Here is a 25,099-nt window from a genome sequence, read left to right as displayed (position 1 = left end):
TTTATTAATTTCATACCAAGATTTAAGGCAGGTTCTGGTCCGGATTCATTTTGAATCTGTCTCAGAATGTCTGGTATTACCGCCATGGACGGAACACCATGTGTTTTTGTGTAGATTGAAGCAAAGACTGTACCCCAAGTGTCGCAGTCCTCTACGTGTGGTGCTATCCCCATTGGTAAACAGATTGTCAGAATTCTGTGTTTCTCATGAGGTGTACTATCAGGGAATACTGCCTCAATTTGAGTAATTTTTTGAGCTAACCAGACCGGAATTTGTTCCCTCTTTGCGGGCAATTTACCAATGACTGACTGTATAGTATGTGGTGTGATTTTGTTTGTGTTCCCCTGGTGAGGGGTGTGCTGTGGAATCCTTACAGTAGGTTGGACTGTTAAGGTCAGCATGACATATTGAACCAATTGTCTATGTATTTTAATGAACTGTTTTAGTTGTACTAACAGTTCTGGACCTGTCATGTTTTCGATGTCAGGATGTGGTGTATAGCTGCCTAGTACCGGCCATGTCGCTCCTGGTCTACCTAGTGGACCGAGCCTGGTTATGTGATTTTCATGTTGTAGGGCGCCTTTAAACCAGAGCTGATGCTCTTGGTAAGTTAATGGAATTTCAACGTCCTCGTAAGGAACGTATTCCGTTGGAGGTTCCTCTAATTTGTAGTAGTGGAACTCGTGTGTCCCTCCATCTGTTGGAGGAAAGTTAATCCATGAATAGAACACTTTTGTCTGCCGATATTCATGTGCCTCTATAACAAATATTACTTTACCACCTCTCGATGATACTCCATTATTTATGAGTTTGTAACTTATAGTTTTTCTTACATTTACCGGGATGATTATAGCATCCGGGTCATTCTGTAGGAGATTTCTGTTTTCTAAAACGGCTTGAGCTGCAGCCGCAGCTACAGCTAATTCTTCGTCACTATTCATTATTTTGTTGACTGAAGAGTTTGCAGAACAAGTTTCAAGGAAAGAAAGATTAGGTGCACAATATTTTGGAACACTGTATCCTTCAACGTTGAACAAACCAAAAACTAATGCATAGGATTTTTCGTCCTACTCAGTTTTGGCGGATATTATCCTTTTACCCACTCCAGACGTATATTGGAGTATTTTACGGGAAAAAGGGGTCTGTGTGAAAAGTACGACTGAGTTGCTCTAGTATCTAGCGTTAAATTATCGCCTTGCCAAACGTTGGGCGCCATGTAGTGTAGTTCCTAGATTCCCAATAGGCTCTGCGCATTGGAATAATAAATCTTGTAGGTTAGACGTAGGACTGAGGTCGACTAGGTCTCTACCAAATCTATTAGACTTAATTGTGAGTGTCAGCTAGCTCAGAGGTCACTAGAAACTTTCTCGAATTCACAAGAAGGTATTAGTTTCTGACAACCTCATAAACATGTCAACTTTGTTTCCCAAGAATAAGAAATCAATCTCTAGAGTCGCGTAAACAATAGATAGCTATTATACTCAGTCAATCGTGCATGCTTCGTTTCACCAGCGGAGCTGAGAAAATAGAGAGACGGGCGTTTTCAATAAAAAGTATTTATTGAACAGTCTTCTTTCTCAAGCATAAGAAATGTTCTGCTACAATACTAATACTGGTTATAAAGTACAAGGCATATAATACGATAAGTATTATAAAGTAGTACTGTAAAAGCATGATATGGTGTCTAAGCCATAAAATACCTAAAATGCTTAAAATACATACAGTGATAAAATAATGACTAAAAGTACTCAACTGGTACTTCTAAAATACGCCTACCCCGGTGTACCTAACCTAAGTCTAGTACAAGGGAAGAAGTAAGTGAGGTGTAGCTTAAGTTTTGTATCTCTTGCCAAGAATCTATTCCAAGAATATTTTTAAGGGTCTAATCAGCTCAGTACCTTGGTTTTAGAATGAAGGAGGTCTTGCATCTCTCTCAGGACTCGATTTCCCAGCAACCCGCAAGGGTAGCCTGGAAACACTGGAGCTGGATTTCTCGGCAGGAGAAAAGACAGCGTCTCTCAGTGCGTCAGCTGGAGGGTCGGCTTCCTTCGGCACTTGCTGCTGCAGGGCGTCGGGCAAGTAGTTAGTCGATCTGCTCCAAACCACCGTGTGTTTGTCTGGGCAAATGTAGGCATATTTATACTTTGAAGGTGCTGAGTTTGACGTATGATTGGACATAATAACGTCATCAAAGAAAAGTCCATGATTTCCTAGATAAATTAGTATTCAGGCAAGGGGAAGTCTCTAGCTGCTGAAGGCGGATTTTTCTAAGAAATCGTTGTTGATTCTCGTAACTTAGTGGAAGTAGCCATGCTGTATTTGGGCAGCATAGGCTCAGTCTAAATATGGTAATCATTTCTATGCCTATATAAGGATCGGGTAATTTATACCTATATATGGGCATGAATCGGGAAAATTACACTAGGGTCCTAGATTCCTACACAACAACGGTTGCGGCCGTGCTGCCAGAGTGCCCGGAAGGGGCCGAGGCGAAGCTCGCTCAAGCACTCGCTGAGGGACGAGATGCAGCGCGGTATTCTATTCGATGTGGGCTGGATACAATGGACTCACTGGGCAGGGCGATGTCAACGACGGTGGTGGTTCGCCGCCACGCCTGGTTGAGGTCCGCCAACTTTTCGGCTGATGTCCAGAGCACCCTGATGGACATGCCGTTTGATGGCAGCCACCTCTTTGGTGGCAAGGCAGATCATGCGCTTGAACGCTTCAAGGACTTCAGGGCTATGGCCAAGTCCTTGGGCCTGTCGGCCCCGCATCAGCAGCAGTCTGCCTTTCGCTCCTTTCGTGGCCAAGGAAGGGGCGCCCCCACACGTCCTGCCAGCCATGGGCTGCAGCCAAACATCCAGCGCGGCGGCGGACGTGGTAACCGCTGTGGCGGTGGCCGGGGACAACGACGAGGCCAGTCCACATCCACCCCCGCAGCATCCGCCTCAAAGCCCTCCTAGTCCGAGCTTTCAGGCCTATTCGACACCAGTGGGGGGGCAGGGTTCGCCATCACCTCCCCCACTGGTGCACCATCACATCAGACAGGTGGGTGCTGCAAATCGTCCGAAGGGGCTACTCCTTCCCCTTCGAGGCGACCCCTCCAGCCATGCCACTGCAATACCACCGCGTGTCGGGGGATCACTTGAATCTTCTGCAAGAGGAAGTTACGGCCCTCTTGGCCAAGGGGGCCATTGAGCGTGTTCCTGGGCCATAAGTAGGGTGTGGTTGCTATTCCCACTACTTTCTGGTTCCCAAGAAGGGCAAAGGGGGCCTACGCCCTATGTTGGACCTCCGGAACATCAACTGCTTCTGCCGGAAGGAGAAGTTCAAAATGCTGGCTTTGGCTCAGGTCTTAGCTGCCCTAGACCCAGGAGACTGGATGGTAGCGTTGGACTTGCAGGACGCGTATTTCCACATCCCCGTCCTGCCGGCCCACCGGCGTTACCTGCGGTTCACGGTAGGCCACAAGCACTTTCAGTTTACCGTGCTCCCCTTCGGCCTTACCAGCGCCCCTTGGGTGTTAAGGAAAGTAATGGCGGTGGTCGCAGCTCCTCTGTGCAGATTAGGGGTGTCAGTTTTTCCCTATCTCGACGACTGGTTGTTGAAGGCAGGCTCGCCCCTGACAGTCGTCAGCCACCTCCAGACTACGGCCGACCTCCTGCACCTGCTGGGGTTCTCCATCAATGTGCCGAAGTCACACCTGTGCCCCTCTCAGAAGCTTCTCTTCATCGGAGCGGTTCTAGACTCTGCGCAGTTTCGGGTTTATCCTCCCGAACAGCAGGTTCGGGATATTCGGGCTCTGATTCCGATCTTTCAGGCTTTATCCCGAGTCTCGGTCAGGTTGACGCTGCGGATTCTGGGTCTGATGGCCTCCTGCATCCTTCTGGTGTATCACGCCAGGTGGCGGATGCGGGCTCTGAAGTGGGCTCTGAAGTGGGACCTGAAGTTTCAGTGGGCCCAGCATCAGGGTAACTTGTCCGACCATGTCTTGATCTCGGAGGGCACTGCAAGACAGTTGCAGTGGTGGCTCACGGACCGCGATTGGGTCAGCGGCAGATCCCTCTCTCTTCCCCAACCGGAGCACGTAGTTGTGACGGAGCTTCCCTCCTGGGCTGGGGGGGGCCACATGGGAGAGGCGGAGATCAGAGGCCTCTGGTCTCCGGCGGAGTACCGGCTCCACATCAACCTTCTGGAGCTGCGGGCGATCCGACTTGTGCTGAAAGCATTCCTCCCCTCTGTCCGGGGGAGTGTCGTGCAGGTGTTCACGGACAACACCACCGCCATGTGGTACTGCAACAACAGGGCGGGGTGGGGTCGTGGATCCTATGCCAGGAGGCTCTGCGTCTCTGGCAATGGCTGGAACATCAGGGCGTGACCCTGGTGGTTCAACACTCTCTGAACGCCAGGGTGGACAAACTCAGCTGTCGGTGAATTGAATTGAATTGAATAAAATTTATACCGCGCATACAATAACCCGAAGGCATCAAGGCGCCTACCAAAACAGATCAAAAAAGAAATCGCTACATCACTGCAGATACGCTTGCACAAAAAAGTATGTTTTTAAAGCCCTTTTGAAAGCCTGAAGAGTAGGTAGGGATCTTATTTCCAGAGGGAGAGCATTCCACCACTTGGGCGCAAGAGTGGAGAAGGCCCTGCCACCCCATTTCACTCTCCTGAAACGGGGGCAGATAGCAGGAGTCTGCCCGAGGACCGCAGATCCCTAGCGGGAATGTAGCGGGACAAGATAGATCCTATACCAGGGGGACTGTTTCTGGCCAAAGCACTATATGTTCTGCATAGGGTCTTGAAGTGAATGCGAGACTCGACAGGAAGCCAATGCAGCAGCTTTCTGGCCGCTGTGGCTGAGGTGCGCCTGGGAAGATCCAAAACAAACCTAGCAGCGGCATTCTGGACTACCTGTAAGCGCTGCAGTAGGCTCCTATTCATGCCCGCATACAGCGCATTACAGTAATCCATCCTGGAGCCGATAAGGGCAACAGCAAGCTGTTTCCTTGCCTGTAAGGATAGATAATGTCTAATCCTCCTCAGGACATGGATAATGCCCCAACAGGTGGAGATGGTTCGGCTGACCTGCTTACCCATATCAAGGGAAGGGTCAATGACAACCCCCAGATTTTTTGCGGAGGAGGTAGGGGTGGGACAGGCTCCTAATGAGTCTGGCCACCAACAGGATGACCATATGTCCTCTTTCCCTCCGAACACCATCACCTCCGTCTTCTCTCCGTTTAATTTAAGCGAGTTTAGGATCATCCATTGACCGACTGCCTCCATACAAGATCTGAAATTGGAGGCAGTCGGGACGCTAGCCTGGGAGAGAGAGACAAGGATCTGGGTGTCGTCCGCATAGGAAACTATCTCCATCCCATAAGATCTAATAAGCCTGGCAAGTGGGGTCACGTAGATGTTAAATAGGGTCGGACTGAGGGCCGACCCCTGGGGGACCCCACATTGCACAGGAAGGGATGGAGATAGGAACTCCCCCAGCTTCACTCTTTGAACTCGGTGGGTGAGGAAAGACGTGAGTAGGTCCAGGGCTGCACCTCGCAGGAACTCCCCCAGCTTCACTCTTTGAACTCGGTGGGTGAGGAAAGACGTGAGTAGGTCCAGGGCTGCACCTCGCACCCCAATCTCCCTCAGCCGTGATGTTAATACTGAGGGAGAAAGGGTATCAAAGGCCGCTGTCAGATCTAAGAGGATCAGGAGGGTGGTCTGGCCCTCATCAACGCGAGTGCGGATATTATCCAACACTATGGTGAGGGCTGACTCAGTGCTGTGTTCCCTCCTGAAACCATGTTGAGAGGAATCGAGACATTCCGAGCTCTCAACAAAAGCGGCAAGGTGCACATTGAGATGCGCCTCTAGCATCTTTGCTGGGGCTGGGAGTAATGAAATAGGCCGGAAGTTTTTTAAGACCGACGGATCCAGGGAGGACTTTTTTAAAAGAGGTTTTACCACCGCACTTTTCCATTGGGTGGGAAAGAATCCGTCTCTCATGGCTCTATTCATAACATCCACCAGAAAAGGCAGGAGAGTTTCCCTGCACTGTTTAAGAATCCTAAGGGGGCACACATCCAGCGGAGAGCCTGATTTAGTTTTATTAAGGAGGTTATCCAACATCTCCACAGAGAGGGGGGAAAGGAATCTAGGGTTCCCAAGGAAGATTTTTCAACCAAGGCGGAATCTACAGCCCCTAAAGCAGGGGGCCCACTCATAAGCGATTTTTGTAGCTCCAAGGCAGAGTAGATGTCTGATATTTTTGTCTGTGCTGTGCTGTGTGATGGATCACGAATGGCGTCTGAACTCGGATGTGGCGCAAGGCCTCTTTCAGCAGTGGGGAGAGCCTTGGTTAGATCTATTCGCCACCGAAGAGAACGTGCAATGTCATCAGTTCTGCGCGTTGGAATTTTCAAGGCGGCACTGCGGTCTGTTGTACGCCTTTCCGCCTATACCACTTCTGCCCAAAGTGCTGAAGGAGATCAGGCGCGACTGGGCCCAAGTCATCCTTGTGGCTCCGGACTGGGCACGAAGATACTGGTATGCCGAGCTACTCAGCATGTCAGTCGATCCCCCGATTCATCTGCATCTTCAGGAGGACCTTCTGTCTCAGCAGCAGGGGACGGTCCTCCACCCGAACCTGTCCAGTCTCCACCTCCATGCGTTGAGATTGAGCGGCGGTAGTTGAGGCCATTTGACTTGCCTCCTGAAGTCTGTGATGTGATTCTGGCAGCCCGGCGTCCCTCCACAAAATCGGTATATGCCTCCAGGTGATACAAATTTGTGGCATGGTGCACAGCAAAGGCTGTGCATCCACTCTCTGCCCCTCTTTCTGAGGTTCTCCTCTTTCTGCTTTCTCTTGCCCAGCAGGGCTCTGCTCTGGGCACTATCAAGGGCTACCTCTCTGCCATTTCCGCCTTTTTAAGGCTACCTGATCAGCCCTCTCTTGTCAAGTCCCCAGTTGTAAATAGGTTCTTGAAGGGCATCACGCATATGTTTCCTCCTGTTCCTTTTGTGATGCCTCAGTGGGACTTGAACCTTGTTCTTACTTATTTGATGTGCGCTCCTTTCGAGCCACTTCACAATTGCCCTCTTCGTCTTCTTACTCTTGAAACTGCTTTCCTGGTTGCCATCACCTCTGCCAGGAGAGTGAGTGAGCTCCAGGCTCTTTCCTCTAAGCCTCCTTTCCTTTCTGTCCATCCAGACAAGGTTGTGTTGAGAACACGTCCCTCTTTCCTGTCCAAGGTAGTCACAGCCTTCCACATCGGGCAGTCCATCACCTTGCCCACCTTCTTTCCGCCTCCGCATCCCTCGAAAGAGGAAGAGAGGCTCCACCATCTGGACCCAAAACGTGCGCTCTCCTTCTACCTTGATCGCACACGCCAGTTCCGGGTGGATGACCAACTCTTTGTTGGTTACGTGGGCGCTAAGAAGGGACGGGCGGTGCACAAACGGACCATCTCTCGGTGGGTCGTGTTGTGAATCAAGCCATGCTACTCTTTGGCAAGAAAGGAGCCTCCTGTTGGGCTGAGGGCCCATTCCACTCGGGCCACGGCGGCTTCTACGGCCCTGGGCCGGGGAGTCCCCTTGCAGGACATCTGTCAGGCAGCTACGTGGGCCTCGCTGCACACGTTCGCAAGACACTACTGCCTGGACAGCCAAGTCCGTGGTGATGGCTTTTTCGCCCGTTCCGTTCTCCAGGACTTTCTGGTGTGATTATTGGTTCGCAGACCCACCACCGGGGTTGGTATTGCTGGGGTATCTATTCTAAGGTAAGGAATGTAATACTAACCTGTTTCTTTCAGATGCAGAAGTTACTTAGCTTCGGTAATGATATATCTGTAAGAAACAGTAGTTAGTATTAGATTCCTTACCGCCCCACCCATCCTCCCCGTTCTGCGAACCGATATCTAGGGTTAAGGTCATCCCTTTGAGGGCCCTAGTTTCATGGCACCAGTGTTGGTTTTTATCATGGCTCTCCGTTTCTGGCGCGGAAAAGCTGTGTATAAGAACTGACGTCAGCGCGCGAGGGGGGCGTCTAAGTACTCCGACGACGTCATCACGGTGCCGACGACTGACGCGGAGCCGCTGACGGCGCCTGCCGACGCGCAGCGGTACTTCTACGCAAAACTTTCCGCATCCAGTCTGACGTCTGGGGATATTCTAAGGTAAGGAATCTAATACTAACTACTGTTTCTTACAGATATATCGTTACCAAAGGTAAGTAACTTGTGCTTCCGGTCCAGGGAAGGCATGGCTTGGCAGTTCGGGCTGGACTGTTCCCATGAGGCACAGGGTCAGACTGATTTGCATGGCCATGTCTCAACTGGGGTTGCAGAGTGGGCTAAAGCACGGTGATGGATTAAACCCAGATCTGTTGACTGGGTGTGAGTGTTTGATTGGTTCAGATGCTCCGTCCATCACCACCCCCTTTTGTACCATATCTGTAACTTGGGCATCAACCGTATTAAGGAGTTCAGTCACAATACGGATAGGTGCTATCAAATCAAAGAATTAATTCATTGTAATAGCATGGGCGTTATATATTTAATACAATGCACATGCAAGAAAATATACATTGGCAGCACTAACAGGACTTTAAAGATCAGGATCCAGGAGCATAAACGGGCCAGAGTTAATAAGGACCCAAGATCACCTATCTTTCAACATATACATGAAACTCATAGCACATCATCAGAATTTAAGTTTCATGGAATTCAGAAAGTAACTCCTAGGACCAGAGGTGGTGACTGGGAACTGAATATCAGAAAGCAAGAAGCTAGGTGGTTCAGCCACTGTAGAGCGGTGACTCCAGGATTAAATAGTGATTAGGAACTGCATTATTTCCTGGAATAAATGGGGTTGGTTAACGATACATGAATGACATGCTTACTGTCATGTTAGAAGTAGACATATGAGACCATCAAGTCAGGTGTTGAGTCTACAGATTTTGGCACGGACGTAGGATCTACCAAGAAACTTAGTTGGCTCTTCTGAATTGTAATGCAAGGTGATAATTGATTAACATAGGAGGCTCATCATAAGACTGTTTATAAGGTGCATGAACAGTATCATGACAAGAGACAGTACTTGTAATTCTAGAAATATGGAGGCACACCTATCTTTATAGGTGGAGTTCCATAGGTAGTGCGGAAGTGGGAAGCAAGTAAGGATCTGGGGAGAATAGTCACGTGACCCCCAGTGGAGTTCGAAGGAGAAACAGATTATGGTTATAACGAGTGTATTATGTCGTATGCAGGCTCTTTGCTACTAACAGTGTATAATGGGCTGAGAAGTAATCTCGATTTCATTTTTTGCAAAGTGCATAACTAAAGGAGGCAGACGAGAAATTAAACTGGTAGAAGACGTAGGGGATTGGTTTTGCCCATGAGGTGGTTTATTTCAGGCTATGCGCTGAGTACGCACCAGATAGGATGTTCGAAAAATGATTTTCATATATTACAACTAGTTAAAGATGGCATGGACAGCTTGTTATTTGAGCTTTGCTAATTACGTATGGATCTGAGAAGAAATGTGTGGTAATGAATATGGTGCCATGGGATGAAAAGTAAATTTGGTTGATCATTAGAGTGCACAATATTAGTGGAGCGGACGTGACAGATAGCAGGCAGTAGGTTAAGAAGATTGGTTCTGCCCGACTAGTGGTTTGTTTCCGGTCACACGCGTAGAATGCACCTGACATCGTTGTTTGTTTAAATAGGATATGTACGTCTTCAACAGTATAATATTTGTAACAAAATACGCTTAGAAAGAATGTATTTTGTAGAATGCACTCGTTATATTAGCGATAAATAATGGGCAATATGATGAGATTGTGATAGTGCGGAACTATAGTGGAGCGGACGTGACAGAAAGCGGGCAGAAATCGAAGAGGATCGGTTCTGCCCAATAACGTTTTGTTTTTTTCGGTCACTCTTGTAGAACGCACAGGATATTATGTTTGATCTAAGAAGATATACACATTATAATCCGTCGAATTGCAAATAATATGCTTGGAAAGAAAATTTCTCTTTTTCATGTACTTGTTATTTGAACGATTCTAATCGCGTAGCGGACTGGAAAGTTTAAGTTCCATTACTGCGCGAACTCCACTGGCTACCAGTGAGGAAAAGATCATACTTGAAGATCTGCTGTCTTACTTATACAGCACTTAAAGGAAGATGCCCCAAATACCTCCAAAAGAGAATGAACAAATACGTACCTCATAGAAACCTCAGGTCGGGGCACAAGATCTACAAATTCTACGCATAAGGCTGTGCCGCTCCGGAGGAAAATCCTTCTCGTACCTAGCGCCAAGGTACTGGAATAAGTTACCAGATTTCCTTCGCAAAATGGACATTTACAGCACGTTCAGGAAACAGCTTAAAGCCTTTCTATTCTAGTTTCATCTGCTCCCTTTCAGTCGCAGGAATTTTGCTAGTCAGTGCCGAGATGTCCCCGGGTGAGTCGAGCGCTATACAAAAACAGATAACATAACATAAGTGTCGGATGTTTCCATAGAGGATTCGGTGATGGGTCAAACAGGAGGATTTGTATTATTTCTGGTTGCACTTTAAGGGGGAGGAATCCGATGTACGATCAAGGCTTGAGAGGATTGGTGGAGCTGGAGGTTAGGATTGTTGGTACTTGAAACAGAGTAAGATGATTGGAGGATGAGGGTATAAGAATTTGGAGGTCTCTGACAAGCAACAGCGGCGGGATTTATGATGCCAGGCTGCCATGCAGGAAGGACACACGGACTGATAAGGTGAGAGGCTGCAGAGATGCGGTTAAGCTAGGAAAGATGGCTTTATTAGAGCAACATTGTGCTATGGTATTTGAATTAAGCAAGGTTTTACAGAGTTCCCATATGTATATATTATATTTTTTTATGCAGACAGGAGGTCCTTGAACTAATACGAGTACTTTGGAGAAACTTTGGATAAGATTTGGTTGAAAGTAGTATCGTTACTGAATCTTGGGGAGGTGAGTGGAGTTTATTAAATGAGGTATTGTAGATTCACATATTATGGGGAGACGAGGCCTGATCTGGCATTTGATTTATTTTCAACAGGGGATAAGGAGAATACAGGATGTCTCCGATAAATTAATCTGCGACAGGCCTTTTAAATTTGGATATAAGGTGAGGCTACAGCACCATTATACAGATGAGATTTTAAGCTCACCTTCACAAGATCGTTGAAACGGAATTTGTGATTTGTTGATTTTCATTACAGAAAGGGGTTCCTTCTCTGAGGGGTGTTCTTCCGCACAGGAAACTTGACGACTGTGGGATGAGGATACTATAATTAGAGATAAATTGTAGGTGAGTGAACCAGATTTGAGTGAACATTAAGTGAGGTCAAGATGGGAGTCGTTTAATGGAGGGTATCTGATTCAGTTTTTAATAGATAAACAGGCTGCAGACAGTAGACGGAGGAATCCTATATTACAAGAATTGCAACAGAGAGACCGCGTCAGTTTTTATACTCAGAAGTGTTTGTAATTAAGGTGAGACAATCAATTAAGCAGGCAACAGTAGATAGCAAGATTAAGGGACTATCCACCTATGTCGTATGGGTGTGGGGAGGAGCATGAGTCTAAGATTCAGACTGGGGAGTCTGGGAGGAAACTGAGAGGGGACACGTTGGCCATTATAAACTCTTTAAAGGATGTTTTAATTTTATTAGCTTGATATTTTGAATGACGGAACTGTAGAATGCAGAATGTTCATGAGATGTGCCCACCATTTGTGATTAGACTATTGCAACCATAAGAAATTAGGATTGTTAAATAGGCAGGTAAATAAGTCACACGGACCAGAATGTTATATAGGCAGACTTCCAGTAGGGCCTCTTATCAAACAGGGTATAAAAATTGTGTTGTATTAGTTATCAGTATTGTGGAAACCCTTATTGTGTATTTCTCTCTCCTTTACAGCCACTGATGATGTCCCGGTGGGGACGAAACGCGTAGGCTGTGGAGTGTACCTTGTGTTTTTGCGTTTTATGAATATCTTCTTGAAGAATTTGATGTTTTGTATAATTTGGAAAACAGAAAAGAAAAAATAATTATCATCATACAACAATAAAAGACTGCACTTGCCACAAAGGAAGCTTGCATTGGATCTCAATTTTTCATGGACTCAATAATTGATTGTTATTAATGTGATGACCTGTACGCTCCTTCCACTAGGTGGTTGTCATTATTGCAGTGGCTTGAACCTTGGGTCATAGGAAGTAGAGCGTAGATTCTTGAAAGGAATTTGAAGAGATTGAACTGTTCACAGTGTACACAAATTGTCCCTCCATCGTTAGTGTAGTATAGGATCGCTCATACAAGGCATTTCACAACGAAAGACCTACGTACCCCAAACAACGCGTGACCTGTCACCTGCCCACCCTGAAACTCAGATCTGGATCCCTCGTCGCTCCTTCTCCCATCTGGCGGCCAAGATCGGGAACGACCTCCACCTGCACCTCAAGAGTCTCCCCATCACTCCAGCAATTCAGGAAGGACCTCAAGACCTGGATGTTCAACCGATAGGAGAGCAGGCAGTTTATCAGGCAGCGTCTCGAGACCCTCACAGGTGAAGAAGCTGCACTCTAACATCCTTTATCTATGAATCGAGATTTTTAAAGTCTTACTACAGTACTGAGCAGCTGCTCTGAAAAATGCCCTTTAAAAAAGCAAACCTAGTCAAGAGAGATGTTGAGGGGCATAAATCTCTGTTTACAGGACCTTAAACAAGCCCTTTGCTAAGACATTTCTATTAACCCTGGGTTTTGGATCATCATTCATTCTATAAACTCAAACTTCATTCTACATATCATAATTTCCAAAGCAGGGCTGGGAGCAATATTGGTTCAGTTTGTAGTGGATGCTTAAGAACTATATTTTTATCCAAGTTGAAAACGTAAAGCCAGAGAAAGACTATTCACCAACCTTAGGAATTAATAATGTTCAGATGTGCATCTGAAAGAAACAGGATCCGGAAACTTTTGCGTAGCAGTACCCCTGCGCGTCGGTAGGCGTCGTCTGCAGGCGTCCCCTGCGGCTCCGCGTCGTCGGCGTCGTGCGCCGTGATGACGTCGCTGGAGTATATAAACGCCGCCTCCGCGCGCTGACGTCAGTTCTTCTTTTTTCCGCGCCAGTTAGCGCAGATCCGAAGAGCAGTACTCCGGTCTTTTGACCAAAGTTTTTTGTTAACTCTACTATTTCAGGTGCCGGTAGGATGCCCGGTTTTAAAAGTTGTGACGGGTGCGACCGCCTGATGTCGGTCACCGACCACCATCGACTCTGCCTCCGGTGTCTGGGCCCGGACCACGACGTGGAGTCCTGTGTCGACTGCCGGGCCTTGACGAGTAAGGCTAGACGGGAGCGGTCCCGCAAGCTACTCGAGCTCCGGGTGTCGGCCCCGCGTCGAGAGCGGTCCCGGTCCGGACGGAGGTCGAGGGAGCGGTCGAGAGAACGGTCGCGGAGCCGCCACGAGCGCTCCGGAAGTCGTCACCATTCCTCCGGTTCCTCAGGTAAGCGACACAAGAAGTCGGGGCGTCGTCATCGTACCCCCGACTCCCCCCGACATGCGGCCGGGGGTTCGGGTGGCCCCGGCCCCGCGTGGGTCGCCGACTGCCCCATACCCGTCGCGCCCTGGGGAAGGCGCGTCGCGCGAGGAGATTGAGGAGTTCCTCATGGCCATGAGGGCGCTGTCTCCTCCGGCGGAGCCTACGGCGCCTGCGGGCCCGTCGGTCCCGTCTGGGGGCCCGAGCGGTTCGGGTGCTCCTGCCCCGACGCCGCTGGCGGTTCCGGCCCCGGCACCGCTGGGTCCTTCAGGGTCGTTGCCGGCTGGTCAACCGGCCTCTCCGGCGCCGATTCCATCGGGGCAACCCGTGGTGCCGCCTCCGCGCGACGCCGTGACTCCGACGTCGGTTCCGGCCGGCGTCGGGGCGCCGGCGCCGAGCGGCGCCACCCCCATTTCCTCTCCGAATCCGGACACGGAGTCGGACCGGCATCGTCCGACGCCGAGTCCGGCGCCGTTGGGGCCCCTTGGCTCCGAGGAGCCGGTCTACATCGTTTAATCGACCTATGGCGATGAGGACGATTATGGAGAGGGTTGGGAGGGGTCTGAGGACCCTCTGTCACGTGACTGTCAGTACGACGTGGACTGGGCAGGTGACTTGGGTGATGCCAGTGGTCTGGACGAATCTCCTAACCCTGGTTTTGTCTCGCCTCCCACTGTGGCGTCGGAGGCTGGGGCTGCCTATTCTGTGGTGCTGATGAGGGCTGCCAAGGCCTTGAGCCTTGAGCTCCCCGTCGCTAAGGTGAAGCCTAACATCCTCACCGAGGTATTCAAACCGCAGTCATGCCCACGGGAGCCTCTGCTGCCGTTCAATGACGCCTTGACGGATGTCCTTTTGGGCACGTGGTCCAGGCCCGCTTCCGGTTCACCTGTTGATCGGAACGTTGCCAGGCGCCACCGTCCGTGTTCGGACGACCCTGCCTTCCTGTCCACCCATCCCTCCCCTGAGAGTCTGGTGATCCAGGCCTCCACTTCCCAGACCGCATTCCCGTCGGCCCCGCCCGATCGGGAATCTAAGCGGTACGACCAGTATGGCAAGAAGGTCTTCTCGTCTCTGAGTCTGGGACTGCGGTCTTGCAACACCGCACGCCTCTTGGGCCGCTACACCCACTCTCTGTGGGATACGGTCGCGGAGTGCCTGCCGCAATGCCTGCAGGAGGTACGGGACAAGCTCGGCCAGGCTTTGGTTGAGGGCCGAGACGCGGCGAGGTATTCCATAAGGTGTGGTCTTGATACGACCGACTCGCTGGGCAGAGCGATGTCCACGACGGTGGCGATTCGTCGCCATGCCTGGCTGAGATCCGCCAATTTCTCGCCGGATGTCCAAAATGCCTTGATGGACATGCCGTTCGATGGCAGTCGCCTGTTTGGCGACAAAGCGGACAACGCGCTTGAGCGCTTCAAGGACTCCAGGGTCACGGCCAAGTCATTGGGTCTCTCGACCCAGCGCCAGCAAACGGGTTCGTTTCGCTCCTTTCGTGGCCAAGGAAGGGGCGGTCCCACACGTGCTGCCAGCCACGCACCGCAGAACGCTTCTCAAGGCGGTGGCGGCCGTGGATTCCGCCGCGGTGGCGGTCGGGGACAGCGGCGAGGTCAGTCCACACCTCCCCCCGCAGCAGCCTCCAAATCCTCCTAGTCCGAGCTTTCAGGCCCATGTGACGCCAGTGGGTGGCAGGGTTCGCCATCACCACTCCCGCTGGCGCACTATCACATCGGACAGGTGGGTGCTGCAGCTCGTCCAAAGGGGCTACTCCCTCCCCTTCGAGACCACTCCTCCAGCCATGCCACCGCAGAACCACCGTGTGTCGGGGGACCACTTGACACTTCTGCAGGAGGAAGTTACGGCCCTCTTGGCCAAGGGGGCCATCGAGCGCGTTCCTGGGCCAGAAGTAGGGTGTGGTTGCTATTCCCACTACTTTCTGGTACCCAAGAAGGACAAAGGGGGCCTACGTCCTATCTTGGATCTACGGAACGTCAACGGCTTCTTCCGGAAGGAGAAGTTCAAGATGTTGACTTTGGCTCAGGTCTTGGCTGCTCTAGACCCGCAAGACTGGATGGTAGCGTTGGACTTGCAGGATGCGTATTTTCACATCCCCGTCCTGCCGGCCCACCGGCGTTACCTGCGGTTCACGGTAGGTCACGAGCACTTTCAGTTTATCGTGCTCCCATTCGGCCTTACCAGCGCCCCACGGGTGTTCACGAAAGTGATGGCGGTGGTCGCAGCTCATCTGCGCCGGTTAGGGGTTTCAGTCTTCCCCTACCTCGACGACTGGTTGTTGAAGGCGGGCTCGCCCCAAACAGTCGTCCACCACCTTCAGATGACGGCAGACCTCCTGCACGAGCTGGGGTTTTCCATCAATGTGCCGAAATCACACCTGTGTCCCTCTCAAAAGCTCCTTTTCATCGGAGCGGTTCTCGACTCGGCGCAGTTTCGGGTTTAGCCTCCGGAGCGGCGGGTCCGGGATATTCGGGCTCTGATTCCCATCTTTCAGCCGTTATCCCGGGTCTCGGTCAGGTTGACGCTGCGGCTTCTGGGGCTGATGGCCTCCTGCATCCTTCCGGTGCATCACGCCAGGTGGCGGATGCGGGCTCTGCAGTGGGACCTGAAGTTTCAGTGGGCCCAGCATCAAGGCAACCTATCCGACCATGTCCTGATCTCGGAGGGCACTGCGAGACAGTTGCAGTGGTGGCTTACGGACCGCGATTGGGTCAGAGGCAGATCCCTCTCCCTTCCCCAACCGGAGCACGTGGTTGTGACGGACGCGTCCCTCCAGGGCTGGGGAGGCCACTTGGGAGAGGCGGAGATCAGAGGCATCTGGTCTCCGGCGGAGTCCCGGCTCCATATCAACCTGTTGGAGCTGAGGGCGATTCGCCTGGCACTCTAGGCATTCCTCCCCTTTGTCAACGGGAGTGTAGTGCAGGTGTTCACAGACAACACCACCGCCATGTGGTACTGCAACAAGCAGGGCGGAGTGGGGTCGTGGACCCTTTGCCAGGAGGCCCTGCGTCTCTGGCAATGGCTGGAACGTCAGGGCGTGACTCTGACGGTTCAACACCTGGCAGGTTCTCTGAACGCCAGGGCGGACGAACTCAGCCGTCGGTGCTCGGTGGATCACGAATGGCGTCTGAACTCGGACGTGGCGAAAGGCCTCTTTCTGCAATGGGGAGAGCCTTGGTTAGATCTATTCGCCACAGAAGAGAACGCGCAATGTCATCAGTTCTGCGCGTTGGAATTTCCAAGACGGCACTCGCTCGGAGACGCCTTTCGGCGCGAGTGGAGTTGCGGTCTGTTGTACGCCTTTCCGCCTATACCACTTCTGCCCAGAGTGCTGAAGATCAGGCGCGACCGGGCCCAAGTTATCCTTGTGGCTCCGGACTGGGCTCGAAGGTACTGGTATCCCGAGCTACTCAGCATGTCAGTCGGTCCCTCGATCCGCCTGCCCCTTCAGGAGGACCTTCTGTCGCAGCAGCAGGGGACGGTCCTCCACCCGAACCTGTCCAGTCTCCACCTCCATGCGTGGAGATTGAGCGGCGACAGTTGAGGCCATTTGACTTGCCTCCTGAAGTCTGTGATGTGATTCTGGCAGCCAGGCGTCCCTCCACAAAGTCGGTATACGCCTGCCGGTGGAACAGATTTGTGGCATGGTGCACAGCAAAGGCTGTGAATCACCTTTCTGCCCCTCTCTCCGAGGTTCTCCTCTTTCTTCTCTCTCTTGCCCAGCAGGGCTCTGCTCTGGGCACTATCAAGGGCTACCTTTCTGCCCTTTCCGCCTTCTTAAGGCTACCTGATCAGCCATCTTTGTTCAAGTCCCCTATCGTAACGAGATTCTTGAAGGGCATCACGCACATGTATCCACCTGTTCCGTTCGTGATGCCTCAGTGGGACTTGAACCTGGTTCTGACTTTCTTGATGTGCGCTCCCTTTGAGCCGCTTCATTCCTGTCCTCTCCGTCTTCTCACCTTAAAGACGGCCTTCCTGGTTGCCATCACCTCTGCCAGGAGAGTGAGTGAGCTCCAGGCTCTTTCTGTGAAACCTCCTTTCTTGTCTATTCATCCTGACAAGGTGGTTCTTAGAACTAGACCTTCTTTCCTGCCCAAAGTAGCTTCTGCTTTTCACATCGGGCAGTCCATCACCTTACCCTCCTTCTTCCCGCCTCCGCATCCTTCAAAAGATGAAGAGCGGCTCCATCGTCTGGACCCAAAACGTGCGCTTTCATTTTATATGGATCGCACACGCCAGTTCCGGGTGGATGACCAACTGTTTGTTGGCTACGTGGGTGAGAAGAAGGGAAGGGCGGTACAGAAACGAACCATCTCTCGATGGGTCGTCCTGTGCATCAAAGCATGCTACTCTTTGGCTCGGAAGGAGCCTCCTGTTGGGCTGAGGGCCCATTCCACTCGGGCCACGGCGGCTACTACTGCCCTGGGCCGGGGTGTCCCCTTGCAGGACATTTGCCAGGCGGCTACGTGGGCCTCGCTGCACACCTTTGCGAGGCATTACTGCCTGGACAGTCAAGTCCGGAGGGACGGCTTCTTTGGCCGTTTGGTCCTCCAGGATTTTCTGGTGTAGGATTGTATTGGTTCGCAGACCCACCACCGGGGTTGGTATTGCTGGGGTATCTATTCTAAGGTAAGGAATCTAATACTAACCTGTTTCTTTCAGATGAACAAGTTACTTACCTTCGGTAACGATATATCTGTAAGAAACAGTAGTTAGTATTAGATTCCTTACCGCCCCACCCATCCTCCCCGTTCTGCGAACTGATACCTAGGGTTAAGGACATCCCTTTCAGGGCCCTAGTTTCAAATGGCACCAGTGTTGGTTCTCACATGGCTCTGCGTGTTCTGGCGCGGAAAAGCTGTGTGCAAAGAACTGACGTCAGCGCGCGGAGGCGGCGTCTATATACTCCAGCGACGTCATCACGGCGCACGACGCCGACGACGCGGAGCCGCAGGGGACTCCTGCAGACGACGCCTACCGACGCGCAGGGGTACTGCTACGCAAAAGTTTCCGGATCCAGACTGACGCCTGGGGATATTCTAAGGTAAGGAATCTAATACTAACTACTGTTTCTTACAGATATATCGTTACCGAAGGTAAGTAACTTGTTCTATGGGTTCAGTAAAATATTACATTGTGGGGCAATACTTTGTTGAAGCACTACATCATGTCCATTTGTGTGTATTTCTCTCGACGAGGATAGAAACCAAAGGGTTTGGGGTCCCTTTCTGTCTCTGCAATCTTATGCATTCAAGACTGAGTATTGAAAACATACTATGCAAAACAATGCAAACTTTCTCTTTTTTCTGTGTTTTCCTTCTTTCCCCAAACTTGTTGAAGGGTAATGGGAGGATCCACTAGGGGTAGGGGTAGGGATCGGGTAGCCCACAATTACAATGGTGTATAGAGTTCACTTTACCCATTACCAGGTCTATACATCCCCCCCCCACAAGTTTTCCCAGTGGTTATCAAGTGGTTGGGGGCTAGCAGCCATTTCCCATCCCCTTTCCACTAAACTGTAATGGCCAAGTGCCCATTTGTGTCGTAACCGAACTCGACAGTCACCTGGATGGATGCTCTGTCAAAGCAGTTAAGTCCTCAGTACAGCTGCAGGTCAGTGGGACACAGCAGAGCCGTCTCATTTTTTTTTTGTTTAAATAGCTTTTATTTAGTTTTCAGTGCATGGTCACAATACAAGGCAAATTATCGAGGAAATATAATAGGTCATCCTTTCAGTTTACAGTAGTAGATATAAACATCAATAATGTTTTACAGGACATTGCTTTCATGTCGCAACCATCAATTTGGAAAGGATAAAAGAAAGAAGAAATAAAACAACAGTTCCACATAATACTGCGTATCTGAGAGTGGTTCCCATCTTCACAGAGCTGTGGGTCCTCGACGGGACGGAAGAAGGTGTCGAGGAACTGAGCTAGTGGTATATTTCCCAAAACATGGGCCCATCGGGTGTAGCAGTTGTATGTCCAGTGGAGTGTTAAAGAGTAAGCTGTCATCTGGATCGGCCATAAGTGTGGCTTATAGCATATGAGTGTGTCATTCAATGACACAGCCTCGTGCGTGTGTAACATTCCAGCCCTCTTCTAATCATGTCTAGGAGACTTGTCATTTAGGGTAATCCCTTAGATTTAGGTGTAGGTATTGCGAACCGATCAGAGAACAAGAGGAGTACGTTCAACAGAGTGTATTCCAAACAATTTAACCATCGTGTCCGTTAATAAACTCGCCGGGACACCACTAACTTGATCAACTGGGGGGAGAAAACAATATGTATAAATACGGTAAATGAGAGGTCGATATAAAAGAAAGACCAAAAAAAATTATAAGCCAAAGAAAAGTCAAAAGGGTGAACAAGCAGGCAATCCGGTCATGCGTGCCTACTGGTGTATTGTGCTGATCCCAAGTGTGGGAATAATGGTGTGGGAGCGGTGACATACACAACATCTAAACTTTGGCATAGATTATGTGCATCGGGCCCTGCGCGCAGGGGATGGGTTGGAGCTATCTGTTGGTGGTATGAGAGCAGCATCTCGTAATGCGGGCATAACATGTCCTTCGTAGTCTGGGACCAGATCCCCTCCTATATTTGCGCTGCTCTCCCTCCCGTTCGTCATCCAGGTCGTGCCCAGTGAGATGGGCGCCTAGGGGACTCCCTGGGCAAGACACGCCTGTTAGAAGGATTTCAACGTGTCATCCCAGAGCTGTGCTATTGGGAAAGCTCTCAGTCCCGCCGTTTTCTCCCTGTGAAGGGCGGCACTTTCCGCAACCGTCCAGTTATTGTAGGATGCGCGCCAATGCCTGACGTGTGGTGGGTCCCTGTTTTTCCAATGTTTGGTGAGAAGTCTCTTAGCTGTGACGAGTCCCAGATCCCAAAATCTAGCAGGGACTCTGTTATGTTTGATTCTTTTATATAATCCAAGCAAGCATGCCTCCCATAACGGCAGAGCCGTCTCATGCTGTTACCAGAAGCAGGCTTTAGAGCAGACTCTTCATTTTCCTGAAGGAATTCAGGACGGTCTAGTGTTTGTGCAGGGCGGAGTTCAAAGGAGCGTCAGACAGGAACAGGTAAGAGGTTTTGGGGTTAGTTTTAAGGGGTGGGGGTGCAGGTTAGTTTTAAGGGGATGGAGGATTCGGGTTAGTATTTAGGGGCTTGGAGGGATTGTGTAACATTTTAGGGGGTGGGAGGGATCGGGTTAGTTTTTCGGGGCGGGGGCGTTTGGGTTCGTTTTTAGGGGGTTGGGGAGAATCAAGTTAGTTTTAAGGGGGTGGGGGGGCATTCTGTTAGTTTATAGGGGCTTAGAGTGTTTATGTAATTTTTAAGGGGGTGGGAGGGATTGAGTTAAGTTTAAGGGGTGGGGAGGGGGTTTGGGTTAGTTTTTAGGGGCTTGGAGAGATCGTCTACGTTTTTAGGGGGTAGGAATGGATCGAGTTAGTATTTAGGGGTGGGGAATTCAGGTTAGTTTTTAGGCGCTTGGAGGGATTGTGCTGGTTTTTAGGGGGTTGGGGGATCAGGTTAGTTTTTAGGGGGTGGTAGGGGATAGAGTTCGTTTTTAGGGGGTTGGGGAGAATAGAGTTAGTTTTTAGGGGGTTGGGAAGAATAGAGTTAGTTTTAAGGCAGTAGGATGGGATTGAGTTAGTATTTAGGGGTGTAGGGAAATATGTGGTTCAGTATGTTGTGGTTCTTTACTTAGTGGTTTAGATTGGGCCGTTGTTTTGAATTCGTGGTTTAGGCACTCGTGATTAAGAAGGTAGAGGTTTAATCATACAACCGCGGAGAACTAAACAAGACATTGCACTTTCTGTATTTGGAATTTGGCAGTGTTTGGAGGGCTGGGGACTCTGGATAACAGGCTGTAGGAGAGATGTGGGCAAGAGAATGTGATGTGCCTACCAAAAGGGTCACCCATTAGAGGCATAAAGATGGCATTAAGACTATATGACAAACTGTCTTTGGGGAGGGGGTGAGTTTTCCTTGTGCTATTATAGACCCACCCTTGGGGACAACTGACTGCCAATGAAACACCCTGCTGGACTGCACACACCAATCCTTTTTTTCCTGAATGGAAGGGGAAGCCCTCCAAAGACGTCTACTTAGGCAGTTTGTTAAGTCTAAAAATGTTATAGTTGCCATTCCAGCAGGCATGAGTTTCCTTCTATCACTGCGGTTATGTGCTTGTACTAAATATTTGTGCATCCTGTTAAATTGTATTAGTTCGGCCAATCTATTATTTACCAAGGTCTGGATTTACCAGTTCTGAAACCCTTGTGCTTATGCGTGTAGACCGATCTCCTTAAAATCTCTGTTAATGGCACAACTTGAATGATCACATAAATGTATTTCCCTCTGACTTTATTGTAATGTAGCCACACAGACCATTCACTACAAAGTGATACAGTGAAAATGTGAAAGCACTGAAAGACCCAGTTGTTTTCTGATTTTTTTTTTCTGTAGCTGGTGCACCAAGTGGCAGGTTATTGACCTATGGGAGAAAGGATATTCACAGGAACTTCTAGATTCTGAGCAACCTGAAATTTGTGTCTCCGATTGGTGAGTAAATGTCTGCGCTCAGTAATTACATACATTACAAAAAGATCTGTGTTTGAAAAGGGTGTCAGACCTTATCTTAGTGTCGTCCATCTATGCTGTGCTACGGTTTTAGGTTGTGGTTATCCACAACCCTCTTTTGAATTGTTCTAGCACATAGAGATTGATTGGGGTCTGATCTCTCTCTTCAGCGGTAGCACGCCCACCAGCTTAAAATTATTGAATTTTCATTACATATGGTTTACATTCATTTAATCAAGGTGTGTAGTCACACTCCCCATAATTGTATAGACCTTATCTAGTGACACAAAGGTCATAAGGCACACACACTGCCCTTATCTTGTTTGGGCCTAGGAAAATTGAGGGAAACCTCTCATTAGGAATGTTTTTCAGCTTTAATTCGTTTTACATGGTTTATCTTGTTGCATCATGGAGTAGTTGAATCTGGAATTGTCCTAAAGTTTCACAAAAAAATACATTTTAGATTGGGCTCTTAAAAAGCTACATGTGATTTGATTCTTTTGAAAAGCTACATGTGATCAGATTCTGTTGAAACAAAAACAACTGAACCCCGAAATGGTGCTTAACCTACTTCATCTTCAGAGCTTATATACCAGCCACAGTTTGGCTTCTGAATTTTAAGAGTGGTTTTGGCCATATATATGTGGATTGTGATTCAGGTAGAGATCTTCAGAACACTGATGACTTAGAGACGGGGATGCTTTGTGGAGTGTTATTATTTATCAATTTGCAGAGTTTTTGTGGTACATAAATGGGGGTTGAGTAGCTGGAGGTGACACCTTTTGGTTTTGTCACGGGGACCAAAAACAGTTCATGGGCAATGGCAAACTCTTCACATGGAGCTGTGTTCTGGTCAGTCACAAAGTGCATTCGAAGCAGCCACTAAGAGGTTTAAGTCCAGGACACTCCAGTGTAAAAAAAATAGAAATGTTGGGCCAGAAGAACTACAGGAAAAGTTGCAATTTTCCGGTGGAGAGGATATTTTGGGATCCTGAGTTCTCCCAGGACCAGTATGAACATGGCAGTTTAAAGAGATCCCTGAAAAAATGGCAATGATATGCCTTGGAGGAAGTTCTGTATGCATACGACACTTAGCAGGTATTTTCAAAGCCAAAAGGTTCAATGCCATTGTTTCTGAATGAAGAGCATTTCTATTTTGAACTGGTCTTGCATCAAGAAAGCAGTCATATTTTTAGGTCGCTTTAGTACCTATTGGCAACTAAGATTGCATTATGAAAGCTATTAATATTTCATCAGGAAGATGACCGTGCTACTCCCTATATAACCTTTCTAGGTACAAGGTAGCTGCTATCTTCTATGAAATTAAGTCCTCTAGAATTTGTGCCTGATAGTGGCAAACTAACTAGAATACTAGAGCTGTATGTAGTACCTAGGATCCTCTGGGACATGTTAAGCACCTTTACAACGGAAGAGTGACTTGATAAGGAAAGACCCCCTAATTAGCACAAAGCCTTGGGGAACAACTCTGGAGACTGGAGTAATGTAATGCTGGGCAGGTGTCCTCTCCCGGCACTTTCGTTGTATTATTTTTCTTAAGACTACTCCCACAGTAAGAACCAACACTGACTGATAAGGGACTGCACTGCTGCCAACTTAACGCATGGCATGAAAAACATTCAGCCAGTTTGAATGTTTGCAGCAACAGCATGACATCTGTGACTATGCACAATGAAAGGCCATTATTATTCTTACAAATGAGGTAATTATTGCCTAAGTAGATGCATGGATTTATAAAAGTATACCTCTATGACAATTTAAACAGCCGCTTATTTTCCATGTCATACTGAAGTAAATCTCACAACGAGGGCAGAACCAGGCCACTGACAACCGGAATCTCAATGACACTAAGCCTCCAGCATTTCTAGGAGCTTGACTGGACACTGTTTCTGTCAGTCATTTACCAGCCACTTGAGTTAAGTAAGAGGTCAGCCGTTTTTTACGAAGTCTAGCTGCCACTTTGCGACGGTGAGAGCAGTTTTTCTCTCCTTTATTTCAGTAACCTTGATCGAAGCTGTCGCATTTCCTTTCTTACACTGGACTTTTATTGTAAAAATAACAGCCTGCTTCCTGCACACTATCCGTTTTAAAATGATATTCTTGCGCAAGGTTGATTATCATTCCTCTGCCTCATTGAAGATCTTAAGTCCTTCAAAGTAGCTGCAGGTACCAATTTTTATCTTTCACGTACCTTCTGCAAGTGTCCCCAGTACCTTATCGCCTACCCCAAGAGCGAGTCATTAAGCAGTAGTGGTGCTCCTGCAAGAAGTTGTCGATCTTAGATCCCCATGTAGTCTGTCTTTGGTGTTTGGGGCACAAGCAGGATTTGTGTTCTTTTGAGAAGTATTGCCTTATGCACTCCAAGGCGGTCGAGGAGAGGAAAGACATATTTTTCATGGTACTGGCCAGATTCTGTTGGAAATGTTCCTACTCCAGAGCTTGTTCAGTTGGAAAGTCAGTGAAGCAACAGTATTTGAAGGAAAACCCCTCTTGTAGTATAAGATGCATCAGAAATAGTAATTCACCTAATCCCACACCATTCCTATTCTCAAGTCAGATTCAGATGCAGCATTCTCTGACTCTAGAAACAGCACCTTCAGCAAAGGTGATTCAGGTACTGGAAAAATTGCTCACAGAGTTTTGGACGCCGTAAGCCATTTCTGGTAGATGGAAGCCTTCCCAGTGCCTTGCTTCATATGGTCTACTCTGCTCCTCCCTCTTTTGCACCTTCTGGCCCTGCAGAGCCTTCAAGACCCCCACACCGAGCTTCCACCACTCCTGCTGCTAGTGGACCCCTATAAGAGTTGCATCAAAGCTGATACAGCTTTCATCGCTCTGAAGGATACGAATATGACTTCATGTTTTTTGTAGGGTTCAAAAGGAAGTAGATATCTGGTCC

The 25,099-nt window shown here is 49.1% G+C and overlaps 1 protein-coding gene across 2 annotated transcripts in view; it reads left to right on the top strand.

The window, feature by feature from the left end:
• The window catches only part of LOC144783115 (F-box only protein 17-like), a 97,578-nt gene extending 72,844 nt beyond the window's left edge, over positions 1 to 24,734 (top strand). Inside the window, exon 3 of one of the 2 annotated variants that reach the window (XM_078662261.1) lies at positions 22,069 to 24,734. In XM_078662261.1, the coding sequence (XP_078518387.1) occupies positions 22,069 to 22,168 (100 nt within the window). In that variant the 3' untranslated portion in view covers positions 22,169 to 24,734. Of the gene's footprint in view, positions 1 to 11,958; positions 12,112 to 22,068 lie in introns of those variants that run through there. The other variant, XM_078662262.1, reaches the window with a different exon arrangement.
• The last annotated feature ends 365 nt before the right edge of the window (positions 24,735 to 25,099 follow it).

The sequence above is a fragment of the Lissotriton helveticus genome, chromosome 9 (assembly GCF_964261635.1).
Source record: "Lissotriton helveticus chromosome 9, aLisHel1.1, whole genome shotgun sequence".
Taxonomy (NCBI): domain Eukaryota; kingdom Metazoa; phylum Chordata; class Amphibia; order Caudata; family Salamandridae; genus Lissotriton; species Lissotriton helveticus.
This window is presented reverse-complemented; position numbering and strand designations above follow the sequence as displayed.